At 32.8% G+C, this 13890-nt stretch overlaps 2 protein-coding genes across 2 annotated transcripts in view; one reads left to right on the top strand and one right to left on the bottom strand.

Moving 5' to 3' along the window:
* The first annotated feature begins 693 nt into the window (after positions 1 to 693).
* LOC123681137 (adenosine 3'-phospho 5'-phosphosulfate transporter 1-like) lies at positions 694 to 2291 on the top strand. The gene has a single exon (XM_045619357.1). It carries the CDS (start codon positions 767 to 769, stop codon positions 2099 to 2101), a length of 1335 nt encoding a protein of 444 aa, XP_045475313.1. The 5' UTR covers positions 694 to 766; the 3' UTR covers positions 2102 to 2291.
* A 664-nt stretch (positions 2292 to 2955) lies between these two features.
* Positions 2956 to 13890, bottom strand: part of LOC123681136 (protein PF14_0175-like) — a 97732-nt gene continuing 86797 nt past the window's right edge. Inside the window, exons 4-6 of the mRNA XM_045619355.1 lie at positions 12312 to 12488; positions 10380 to 10488; positions 2956 to 8533 (exon numbers count right to left, since the gene is read on the bottom strand). Of these exons, the coding sequence (XP_045475311.1) occupies positions 3243 to 8533; positions 10380 to 10488; positions 12312 to 12488 (5577 nt within the window). The 3' untranslated portion in view covers positions 2956 to 3242. The remainder of the gene's footprint in view (positions 8534 to 10379; positions 10489 to 12311; positions 12489 to 13890) is intronic.

Below are 13890 nucleotides of genomic sequence, written 5' to 3'. Positions count from 1 at the left end.
TTTACCTAAGTACTAAGACAATGTTGACTATCTTCTTTAGTGAATTAAAAATGGCATAATTTTTTCAGAAATCTATATCCCGAGAACGGCTCATCTTATCGAAAAAACACGTGATACTTTTTTTGCATAAAATTTATAGGAATTTTAGAGAAAACTGCCGAAATTTTTCTCATATATCAAAAAATAGTAAGATGTAATAGTTTTATGCATTACCATTTAATTTGTTTGAGAAACCTTCACCGAAAACCTAATTCTGTGAAAAAAATAATCAACATAAATTTGCCGTGAAAACTTGCTCGTATGACCAAATTTCCATTAAAATCAATAGAAGCGTTCAAACGTATTGCAGGAAATGCATGATTAAAATGAAGACTTCGGAGGTCGGTTATTCGAAGAGGAAGCATTTTCAGATAATATATTTTTATAGAAACTTTTTTTTCTTATTTTGTAGAGTGCTATCATCAGTTCCTGAAGTTTGCTAACTAATAAAACTTAAGAACTATAATTTCCATAAGGATTATAAAATCATTTCTTAATGAATGATGCAATAGGTTTTTATTGTAAAAAATAAATTGAAATTGAAACATTTAGACTACAATACAAATGACGACGTGATTTTACCCTCATCGGTAGACAACACAAAATACTCGCTGAAGGAAAGTAATAATTATCGATTTTGACATTAGTAGATTTGAGGTTATGATCGATTGTTTTCATCGGTTAGGTTCCAAATGACACGCGAAGCCGTAGTACACGATAGAAGAAAATGTCTCGAATTCGTGTGAATTTTTTATTATTATGTATAGCAGTTACGCCGTTAGTGTCTCTCCTCATTCTGAACAAATTTCTTACATCCACGAAAATTTTCAATGAAAGCTCTAGCGATTTCGAATGGATCAAAAATGGAATCAAGAATTTATTGGGATATTCAACTATTATTTTACCAGGATATTTGACGTATATTTACGTTAAGAGAACAAGTTATTTTGGAAGAGCTCCCAATGGATTTATTTCAAATTTCTTAAGGTTGTGTTTTGGAGAAGATGGGTCAATGTCTTCACCGCTTATTACTCAGAGTGAATCCCAAAGGGTCATCCCCAAAAAGAGCTTCTGGTGGAGGACTTTTCTACTCGTATTTTATTTCATTGGACTTCAAGCATCTTACCTCTCTTGGGGTATACTACAAGAAAAAGTTATGACACAAGTTTATGAAAGCAGTGATGGTAGAATGGAATACTTTGGAGATTCCCAATTCTTAGTATTTGTTAATCGGATATTAGCATTTTCTATTTCAGCAGTTATTCTTTTATGTAAAAGAAAGTGTGAACATAAGTGCCCATTTTATAAATATGTGTTTTGCTCATTTTCTAATATAATGAGTTCCTGGTGTCAATATGAGGCTTTGAAGTATGTATCCTTTCCACATCAAGTTTTATCAAAAGCAGCTAAAACAATACCAGTAATGTTGATGGGAAAATTAATATCTAGGACTCAGTACAAATACTATGAATATATCACATCAATTACACTATCTATAGGTATGTTAATGTTTATGATAGATGTAGGAAATGACAAAGCTAGAACAACTGTTACTACTCTCTCAGGTGCTTTACTTCTTATTGCATATATTGCATTTGACAGCTTTACATCCAACTGGCAGAGTTCTCTATTTAAAACATATTCCACATCTCCCATTCAGATGATGTGTTTTGTTAACTTTTTTTCTTTCATTCTAACTGGAACTTCATTAATTCAGCAGAACAGTTTCTATATTTCTTTGGGTTTTCTCTTCAAATACCCATCTTTCTTTGTAGATTGCATTTTACTATCCCTTTGTTCAGCTTTTGGCCAGTTGTTCATTTTTAGTACAATATCAGAATTTGGACCATTGGTTTTTGTTATTATTAGTACTATAAGACAGTGCTTGTCTGTTTTACTAAGTTGTATATTCTATAACCATGAAGTACATGCTTTGGGAGTTTTTGGTCTGAGCTTTGTGTTTTGGAGTGTCTTTTTGAGAATTTATTGTAGTTATACGAGAGAGAGAAAAAGAATAAAAAGACTAAAAGGTTTCAAATGTAGTGAAGATCAAAAATTTTAATGTTTTGGTGCTGAGAAAAATTATTATATATGTATCTAGTCAAAATATTCTAATTTATTTTTAATTTATGGAAACAGACTTGTTAAAAAAATGGTAATTTTTATTAGATTGTAATTTTATACTACACTATGAACTAAGTTCTTCGTCAGAACTGCTTATACATATCTCAAAATTTGTCAATTCCATCCATCAGTATGGATGAAAAATGCTATCACTTTATATGTCAATTCTTAAATCCACTCAAAGTAATTTTTCAGAGACAATTTACTATTAATAAATTGATTTAGGCTTATGCAGACATTAATGAATGTTATTAGATCGTCTGGGTATAAGTTGACTATGATGACCCAAACCTAATAATACAATTTATGATTAATTAGTGCACACTCATTGTTTCAGCAATTATACAGATGTTGCAGTTTATAATCAAATATTATGTATCAGTGCCCATTTCTTCATTTATCTACATGCATTTTTGCATGTTTAATTTTCAAATACTGGAGTTTTCAGTATATTTATGTTCAAGCCTAAATCCATTAAAATATGCTTCTCATCAATTTTGAAGTCGATAAAATAGTATTGTCCAAAAATGTTCACTAAACTGATGGATATCATAATATCAGCAATTTTGATATGTGTAAAATAGGTGTCTTCGTGAAATATGTTTTTAGATTTCATATCGTGACTATGGTTGTCTCATAATTTATTTTGTGTTCAACACAAGAAGTCTAGAATCACTATATACTCCCTTTTGAATTTTTCCTGACTTGTTTTGAAGACTGAGTGATTTAGACTGTTTTTAGAGTATTTGTATGTTAAAAACAATGTATGTGCAATTTAAAAAGACTATTGAATAAAATCAACATTAAAATATTTATTAAAATAAATCATTATTTATAATTTATTAGGCTATGAGTATTCTCAAACAATTTACATTTTGATAATTACAGAATATATTACAATAAATTTAGTCTACTAGGAATTATGTCACTGTCAGCAGCTGTATTATTTCTTGGCTCAATTAAAATAACTGAGCCAGAATATTGTCCTTTATCAGAATATTTTATACAATGTATAAAACTTAATTGTTCATTAAAGAACTGCTACAACATTTTTTCTTGAATTTATTATACACAGAAATTTATAAACACCTCTTAGGTGTTTCTCTGGTACAAACTAATTTCTCATCGTCAAAATGAGTACCTAAATCACATACAAATTTCATGTCTAGTAACTGATTCTTCGAATAGCCATTTGTACAATAATGGAACAATCGACAATCTCTTGGATCTGAATAAAATTGATTTAAAGGTTTACCGAAACAATTAAAAACAAAATGTTTGTTAACTCTTTCTTTTCTCAGTTCTACTTTGTATAACATAGGAGTTGTACTGATATTCTTTTTCTTTGTGCTTTCTATTGTTGGTTTGACATTTTTAGAGAGGGCAATTTCTGTCAGAGCCTCTTCTACTTTGTCTGAAATATTTTGATTATATTCCATTTTAACTGATTCTTCAACTTTTACACTTGTAGAAGTAGTCCTTTGAGTTACATCTGGTGTACTACTAAATCTGTGTTTGTAGAAATTACTTGGTCTTACAGATACAGGAGTTCTGGGTGTTACATTCGTTGAACTGAATCTATGTCTGGAGGAAAACCGACTAGAAGCAACTTTTGGTTTACTTGATTTGTGTTGAAATCTTCGGTCTTTAAATTTCCGCCCATCTCTATTCATTGGGGGTTTCATCTTATTCTGTTCATTGTCGATCTCATTACCAAATGCATTTTGTGAAGATATTATTTCTTTGCTTTCAGAATTTTCTGTACTTATTGTTGTAGTATCCTCAGCTGAATTTACTAGAGTTATAATATCAATTTTTGTGCTTTGATAAGCTTCTGTTGTTTGTTCTTCTGGGTTGGGAACCGTAGTCCATGTTTGCTCAACATCATTTATCTGAGTTGTATAGGTAATATTTTCTTCATCCATGGATTCATTCTTTTCATTTTGATATTCAGTTGTTAATTCTTTACTATTGAAAGAATTATTTGTGGTTACACTTGTTTCTTCTGTTGAAGCATTATTGATATTTTCTCCAACATCTTCTGCATTTACCAGATTAGGTTCATTATTACGAGTGAAATACGTTTTTGTCTGAGGGACTGCCATGCTGTTAGTTGATGATTCAATTTCTGTTATTTTTAAAGTGCTGAATGATAATGTAGGTTTTGTTGGATAAACTGTAGCGATCGAATTCATATCTGTATATATTACTGGTATTTTCGAAGATTCATCTTCAACTTGTGCCATTAGTTTTTTTGTTGAATCTATGGAAGTATCCTCATAATATTCAGTAAAGTTTGTTGTAGAGTTCGAAGATGAATCTGTTGTTGTATTAGTTTCAACAGAATATGTTGTCTGTGTAGACATTTCTAGCATTGAGTCAAAATTCGTACTCATTGAGCTAGAAGTTGTAGTTTCTTGGACTTCAGAAAATGTATTGATTGGTTCTGTTAAACCTGTTGTAAAAGTTTCTGAAACGTCATCAGTAGTTTCCGGAGTGGAGTACTGCTCTGTAGTATGAGTAACAACATTGAATTCTTTATCAGTGGTACTCAGGGAATGAGTATATTGTTCGGCATATTTTTTTTCTTGATGGTTTTTAGTAATGTAAAAACCATTTAGAGTTGGATTAAATGAATGTGTGGATGGTAGACTCTCAAATGAAGACTTTTCACTCACATCATTATTATTGGGTTTCTTAATATTTTGTGTAACCCCTATTGTTGATATTTCTGAATTGTCATCAGATGATGATAAGGAAGAAAGTGTTGAAGTGGTCGATAGGATTTCTTTCTGCGATTCTTGGTTATAGAAAGGTTTATTAGGTTGTCTTCTTCGAGAGTTTCTTTTTCTTCCAGCTGCTTCCCTGGAAAAACTTGTTATAGGTATATTCTCCATTCTTCTTCTACTATAATCGGAAGGCCTTTTTTGACCTCGATATCTACCTCTATATTTATGTTTTATAGTGGAAGATTCGAATGTTGGTTCTGTTTGATTATTCTCTACTGAAGACATTGAAATTGTTGTATTCTCCTCAATTTCGGTTATTTCTTTTGCTGATTCGGAAGAAGACTCTTTGGTGTCCTGCTTGCTGTCTATTTTAGAACTAATATATGAAGACTCAGTTGAACTTTCTTGAAGATTCCGGTTTTGCATTGTTGAAGCTATTTCTTGGAGTCTTTCATCTGTTGAGTCTACCGAGTGTTCAGTTGATTCAGAAATTTGATAGGTTGTTGGAAATGGTGTAGTTTCTGTGAACTTAGTATCTGTTGATTCATGCTTTGTTGTTTCATGTGTATTTCGGAAGTGGTAATCAATAGTTTCCAAATTGAAAGGCTTAGAAGTGAAGAGTTGTGGTTCAAAGCTAGTATAACTTTCAGTTGCTACTGTGTCATGAATTGTAGAACTGGCAGAATCTTCTTCACTTTCATTGAAATAATTATTGTCTTGATAATTTTCTTCTACCGTATTAGTTAACTTTTCTTTCGTCTCTTGTGATTTTCCTCTAACTGGATTGACAAATTGAGTGTAGGGAGACTCAGTAGAAGTAGTAGATTCTGAAGTAAAAAATGGGTTCATTGTGATTGTTAAATCTTCTTGTCGAGTCGTGGAATTTTCATTTTGAAATTTCTCAATATCAGTATGATTGTTTCGATAGTTGTAAATTTCTTGTTCTTGTTTCTGGAAATTGCTCAAACTGTTGACAATATCACCGAAGGTTGTTAAATTTGAGTCTATCAACATGGAATTGTCATTTTCACTAAGTTTTACGTTCTCCTCTAGCAATGTAGATTGGTTTAAAGAATTATGCTGAGACACACTCTCATTATGCTGATCATTATGTATTGTTTGTTCTTCTACATAGGAATTTCGGTTTTTGCTATCATTTTTATTTTCTTCAGGAGTTTCAGTGAAATCTATATCAATATTAGTTTCCTCATGTATTATTCCTCTAATTCCGTCATTCTTATTGTTTTCTGATTGATCTCTTTCTTTTGAATTTTGATTGTAAGTTGAAGGTTCATAATTATCATCTGTGTAATCATAAGTATCAATATCACCATAGGGTTTAGTTGATTCTTCACGAAGTTGAGTAGTTTTTAATGATTCGTCTTTCTTCGATATGTCATTGTCATAATATGTGTAATCTGATAATTCGGTTGTAGATCTTTCTGTGCTATCATAATTTCCGTTTTCCCTTGTGGAATCTGCCTCATTATCGGTAAAGGGTTCATTTGTGAATGATGTAACCTTAGTTGCTCCAGAATAATCTTGGGTTGTAAGCTCAATTGTTGTTCCATCTTTTAATATGGATGTCCCAGTTTCTATTTCACCAGGTTGTTGATAATTCTCATCAAATCTTTGCGAGAAAGGTTTCTGAGAAGTGGTGAACCAAAAAGTATTACCAGTATATCCACCAAATTCATTGGAATTACTGAGATCGATATGAGGTGCTTGTGTACCACTGTGTATATTTCTGTTAGAATTTATTTCGTCAATTTTTTCTGTTTGTTGCTCATGAAATCCTTCATCATTTCGCTGTGAAGGATTTTGAACTCTTGACCTTCTATCATCGTATTGGTTCTTATATTCAATGACTTCTTCAACGTTTATACTAGGTGTGGTATTTAGTAAAGTGAATCTATGACGTCCTCTGTTTGGTCTATCCCTTCTTGTGTTTTTGAAATCATTAGTATTTACTAATTTTTGTTGAGGGAGAGTCGGGGTATTACGATAGTTATTTATATAAGTTCTCGCCCGTTCTTTGTATATTTGACCCCCTTCCTGATCTATATATGATCTATCTTCTTTTATATCAAACGGAACTTTTCCGTTACTACTCTTGATGCTGCTAGATGGTCCTCTTATAACTTGCTGTTGCAAGACATTACTAAATGGATTTCTTCTTCTCGAATGGTTGGGAGTGTATTCTTCCTGTTGAAAATCTTCAGAAATCACACTCTCTTTCAAAGGTTGCGTTTGTTCATCTTCAAAGTCTTCAGGCACATAAGTTGTGTGTGATAATTGCTCGTTTATATTAGATATCAGTTCTGGACTCACAGGTATACTTAAAGGCGATTTAGTCTTTTTTTCTTGACTCTTATACCAGTCGAACAAAAACTTCAATACTTCAACAGCTTCTTCTTCGCTCTTTATAATTTGAGATGGATCAATATTCTGTGGTGATCTTTTGGACCTCTTTAATTTACTGCTAGCTGTCTTCCCAGCACTCAGATTAGACTGTCCATAGCCTACCTCGTTTCCCGAAGTTTCTCGTTTTATTCTTTTTCCGTTGTTCTGTATTTTTGGCACGTCATGGTAAAATGGATCTAATACAACATCTGATTCCTTGTAATCATCGTAGGAAGCAGGTGGTTTAGCTAGAATCTGAGCTGCTCCAATGGTTCCGAGCGAATAGTTCAAAGTTCTTCCACTAGCATCACTAACACTAGCACTAGCACTTATGATGATTCTCGGGGGTAGCTCATGTTCATCGGTATACCTCTTCGTTTCTATATGTCTACTAAGAGAAAAAGGAGCAGGGGAGCTGAACACTATTGGTGATAAAGTTGGCAGGACTGGTGCCGGTAACTGCTCCTCTTGCGGTTTTTCAGCCCTCGTGAAGTACTGATGAGATGGTGACTTAATTGGCTGCAAGAAGAAGCTTCTGGAAGTCGATGATGGATTATGGTCCACGAAGTTTTTCCTTGTCACTGGTAAATATTCGTTTTTCTGCGTACTCGATCTATACGGGTTATTGTGATTGCTTGACAGGACTGGAGGCCTGAAATTGGCATAATTGTGATGGTATTGGTAGTTGGACGAGCGAGATGGATTAAAGTCTCGAGGTCTCGTATCATGGTAATTAAAATTATATTTGAAGTTATTCTGAGAAGCCTGGGAGTGTTGCAAATTGGGGTTGTAGTTATTTTTATCACTTTCAGTAGTCGAAGAAGAGAACCGATGATTTTCTTCAATAGAATGTTCGTCATCATCATCGTTTTCGTCACTCTTGAACACTGAACTAGGGGTAGTTACCGTTTTCTGGTTATTATTACCACTGAAAGGATTATGTTGAGGAAACTCGAAAGGTTTTGTCCTTATATTAGGGGGAGCACCTGGGTTCAAGCTAATATTAATCTCTTCTGGAGTAAAGCTAGGTGACTGCTCCAGTGAAAAGTGATGAGTGGATGGTCCTTTATGATATGGTGATGGCGTAAGAGGTCGTACTGAGCTGGAGAAGTAGTGAACAGGAGTGGGTGTCGTTGTGGTCGGCCGCGGTGTTGTTGTCGTGGTTGTTGTGGTTGTGGTCGTTGTTGTGGAGGGAGAAGCTGATTTTTCGATTATTGGTGACTCTGTCTCGGAGTTCTCTGCAGAAAAATGGAAAAATCAATAACACAATCATAAACAATTTGATTGCAAAATAATTTTATGTAGAAATTATATAATCATATAAAAATAACAAGGAATTGTAAAACTCCGAGCTTTTTAATCCTGGTCTAGTTGGTTTTTCATCTGACGTTCCGCTTTCTATTGCGGTAGTACCTATGACCTAGAAACCTCTGAAGATGGTTACCGCAGAATTAAGTGAAACGTTAGGTCTGGACTACGACTAAAAAGCCCGAAATTTTCCAATTCTGTGTTCCATCCGGCCTTCAGCATTATAATAAGTGTAACTTCTTTAGTTTTTGAATTTTATGCGTTTATGATTCCTTTTTCATGAACCAAATGAATTAACTCAAAAATATCAAGAGTGTCTTATTTTCAATCTCCAACAAATTCTACAACTAGCTGCTGCAACAACAGCTATTTCGATGCCAGAAATATTAAACTAAATGTTGAGCAAAATTTGAGAAAAGCACTGACATCAGAAGCTCATGAGTGTCCCTTTACACAAAATCCAAACCCAGACGGAGTAGGTAATTCTTGCATGAATTGATGAAATTGTATCATTTGAATGAAAATTTTTGCGGAAGCTTTAGTTGAATTTTGACTATTAAGAGGAATCTCAGAGGTCATTTCAAAAATAATTACGCTATATTTTAGGCTAGAGCCCATCGATTTATATGAGGCTTTCACTATTCATTTTAAAGGATTTTGCCATTGCGGAATTTATTATTTTTTTTTTGAAATGGAAAAAAATATACTAGTTGAATTTTTTATTGAAGAATAAATAAATGTATGATATAACTTTCCGAACAAACATTCCTTTTTTTATGAATTTCCACATAAAAATATTATACAAAGAGTCTTGTCAAAGCTTGAAATTGTGCATTTTCTAAAATTAAAAATGAAGACGTAAAAACGTATGTTGAATTCTTCCATGCGGTAGAAAAGGACGGTAAATCAGAGGAACGTATGAGATTCTTTCGCTCCTCCTGAAAAGTGGTGGAATCTCAAAAACGCTGAGGAGAGAGGAGTATAGTTAAACTTTGGCAGATCACCAGAATGCCACGTGGTATAAACTCCTCTTAAGAGGGGTCAATACCATTTCAGCGATGATCTCAAAAAATTAGTACGCTTTATTTTATGCTAGGATCATCGATTTATATGAGGTTTTCACTATTATTCATTTTAAAGAGTTCGTTATTGCGGAAAGTCCTTATTTATTATATTTTTTGGAATGAAAAAATTTATTGAATGAGTTTTTATTGAAGAATGAATATATGCATTATATAACTCTCCAAACCAACATTTATTTTTTTTTGAATATTCACATGAAAATATCATACAAAAAGTTTTGTCGAAGGCTGAAAATGTGGTTTTTCTAAAATTAAAAATAAACACGTAAAAACGTATTTTGAATTCTTGTAGGTATGCGGTAAAAAATTACGGTAAATTAGAGGGGCGTTTGAAATTGCTTCAATGGGCCATGGCATCAAGATTCCAACCTAACTTTGAAAAGTTTCAAATCCAAGCTCCATATCACTGCGATTGGTTGCAAGAATTGATCATGCAATATGATTTGCACATTTCAGATTCATTCATGATGACGAGTACTCTCGATTCAAGGCTACAAAAGTCAAAAACATCTGTACTCTGTAGTATTACGGAGAGAGAAACACCTGTTAGAAATCTGTGATACTATTCTCAAGAAAGGCTATTATTCCCTCGGAATATTACTCCCTCGCCACTTGAGCATGGTATTACTATTCCTCGGGAATAAAAACTATCATTATTGACAGTGATATTACATTCACTATTAAATATACCAACCTTCCAATATGGGAGGGGCCGTGTTTCCATAGAGCTCCAAATTGAGACTGTAGAATTTTTCCGATTTCGAACAATCGACTTCATCGATTCTTTCACAAACTCGGGTTTCCTGAAAAAAAAGGCAGTAGATAAAATTCTTTCAAACGTCGATCAGTTAATTAATTCTTCAGTTGTTCAGTATAGATTCAGCTTATCGGTTCTGGGTGTACACGTTAAAGTGTTTTACCAAAGGTTGTTTATCTTAGTGCCTTCGATTCAAGAATTGAAAACTAATGCGTCAATCGGTTTGTACTTCTAGTTGAACCCGAGGTTGAACCTCTAGTCTAGAAGGATGTCATCGAAAACGCAACAGGTGTTCAACTAAAGTGACATTGGAAGAGGCCGGGAGAGTTAGAATTAATGATGTTCACTCTTATTAACAGGGCCTTACCTTCCGCATAAATGTTTTTTATTGAAATTTTTTCTTGTAAAGTGCTTCAATAGAAGAAGATTAAATGAAATTTCTAAAGTAACAATTAAGATCGTTGCCACCACACATTAGGTTAGACAAAGAAGACCTCAGCCTGAAAAAATACTCAACTCCTTCAACCGTCTTGTTCCATTTGATTGAACTCCATTTCCTCCATACTAATGTGGTGGTTCTTTGCTAGCATCGAAGGCTGTACAGGGTAGGCAAATTTCAATGTTTTAGCATAGTATAAGGAATCCTTTCCTTATACTATGGTTTCAGCACTAAATCAGAGGAGATAGACAAAATCCGATACCCCATTCTCTTTCACTTTTTCTGAGGAACTAACAAGAGTAGTATTCATTTTTGGCCACCTTCGTTTGTTTTCGAGCGAGAATTGTAAAAATGGCGATATCAAAAGAAATTTATAATTATGATGATTCTGATTATAGAGCTTCGAAATTAAAACATTATACAGGCACTTTTTTGAGTAGTATCCAGTGGCGTGCTCGTCTCTTCAGCAGGATTTTTAATTACGGAGCTATGACCAAAGTTATGTTTGTTTAGATGGAAACACTAGATTTCTGTGCCATTTTTTGAAAGCTTAAGTTCTTCTGATTAACAAAATATACAAAATCGTATGGTTTGTATCAATAAAAATAATAGAAAATGGTCAAAAACAGCTTTTCATCTTAGAATCTCAATATTCCTATGGTTTCAACTGTTGATGAGAACAGAAAAATTCAGAACCATATAATTACCAGTCTCCTTTTTTTTTGGTTAACTTAATTTTCTCCAAAATTACAGAATAGTGGCGACAATTATAAAGAGACTGCTCTTGTTATAGGAAGCTCTATTTTTCTGTGCTCATACTGCTCATCAACAGTTGAAACCATAGAATAATTGAAAAATATTGCTGAAGAAACGAGCATCCGACTGGATTCTATTTAAAAAAAAATGCCTGTATAATATTTTAATTTCAGAGCTCTATCGTCAATATTAGGAGATATAAATGTTTTCGATATCGTCAGTTTTCCAATTTTCGCTTATAACTCGAAAACAAAAGAAGGTAGCCAAAAATGAAGACAATTCTTGTTAGTTTATCAGATATTGTCTATCTCATCTGATTTAAAAGTTGTAGTGCTAAAACATCGAAATTTGCCCACCTTGTACAATTCTCGGAAAACAGCACCACTTGGGACACAAACCCAGACGTTCTACGGAAAAGTCGCCACGCTCCGCTGTAGAGATTAGAGGTGTATATGGCAGGGCCACTGAGTTATTATACTAACGACTTCATCAGTGGTTCCAGAATGAATCCTTTGAAAGAGGATGCACCATAAAAATTGGCTAAGAACGGCTCGTCAAACTACATTATTACAAATGATTTGAGATTGAAAATGGAAATGAAGGTCTGCTGAAAATGTTATTTTATGATCATAATAAGCAATTTTCAGAATAATAATTACATATAATATACTTACTTGATCAAAAACTGTTCCATTGAGACACAAAAATCGTATGTCCATAGGTTCATCGAGTTGGCCAATTGTGCAGACATGGAACATTTGACAGTTGGTTTCTAAATCGGCATAGTAACCTCCTATCACCTTACCCACACAAGAAAAATTTGTGTCTGGTAGGTTGTCGAAGTCCAAATACTAAAACAAAAAAAATAAATCAATAAATTCCTCTAATTTTTGAATTATCAAATAAATTAAATATATTGTTGAATTGGATACATTATGCGATATATAAGGTGATTCATTATTCTGCCAACATTTTCAAGATAGGTACTTCAAAAATTATGAGAAAACTGATTCGAATTCGCAAACTTTTTCACGCTTGTATTCATGTTTTTTTGTTAAATATCGCATTTGGATTTTTGTAATATATCCAATACAGATACATCTAACACAACTAAAAAAATCTTTGTCAAAAATCCAATGGGTGTGCGGAAAAAGGATTCGAAGCACTTAGTTGTAGAAAAAATTATTTTATGTTTTTCTTGAAATTGCTGAAGATTTGAAGAGATGACATTCTGTCGGTACCTATGTTTTATCAATTAAAAGGCTGCCAATATTTTTTCAATTTTAGTGTGATCTTTATTTAACGAAATACAATATTTTAATTTGAAAATATGTGTCGAAATAAAGATTCATCGCAAAAATTTTTCAACTCTTGTATCCGTGAAATCAATAGTTTCCTATTAAAAAAATTTAATACAACATTGTGCATGAACCAATCATCTGTAAATGGAATCTAAAAAAAACTAGTAGATTGCAGTCACGTTCTTGTTTTTGATATAACATGATCTCAAAATGCTGTTCCTTTAACCCTTCAGCAATTTCAAGATAAAATAAAGATATAATTTTGCAAGGTAAGGCCTAAAGCTTTTTTTTGTAGGAAAAGCTCCATTTAATTTTCGATAAGGATTCTTTCCCTTAAACTTTCCACTCATTTGGTAACAATTCATGGAAAAACAGCATTTTGTAGAATTCAAATTTGTCTTCTTGAGATGAAATCGAATTTTTAATGGAAATTTACAATTTTATTAAAAATAAATGTGTCATAATATATAGTGGAAACACTTCTTATATCTTCTTGCATCTTGGCATTTCTTCCTACAAATAACGGGAATAATTCTAAATCAACTAGCCTGTCCTTCGAAAGACATTCTGTAGTTCAAAGAGTTACTATATTAGAAAAACTTATTTATTTATAATTTTTTTTCCTGTGAAAGTTACATAGCTGAATTTTTGGATAACTCATTTCATTAATTAACTTTTTATACATGCAGAATTCCAATGGAATTTGATTTTGTATTCTAAGATATCTCTCAATATTAAGAAATCCACATAACTTTGTATGAGCATTTAATTATTTTCCTTCATTTTTGAAATGTAAATTTCAGTTTGGCTTGGCATAAAATTTGGGAATTACGGACATTTGAGTAAAAGATATCCGCTGTCACGAGAAAATGAGTTGAGTTATTTCTTAAGATGTATTTCCGGAAGTCAACCACCTAGAAGATGATTCTTAAAAATGTTTGTCACACAATTA

The sequence above is a fragment of the Harmonia axyridis genome, chromosome 5, assembly GCF_914767665.1.
Source record: "Harmonia axyridis chromosome 5, icHarAxyr1.1, whole genome shotgun sequence".
Classification (NCBI taxonomy): Eukaryota; Metazoa; Arthropoda; class Insecta; order Coleoptera; family Coccinellidae; genus Harmonia; species Harmonia axyridis.
The sequence above is the reverse complement of the archived record's forward strand: the minus strand, read 5'-3'. Positions and strand labels throughout refer to the sequence as shown.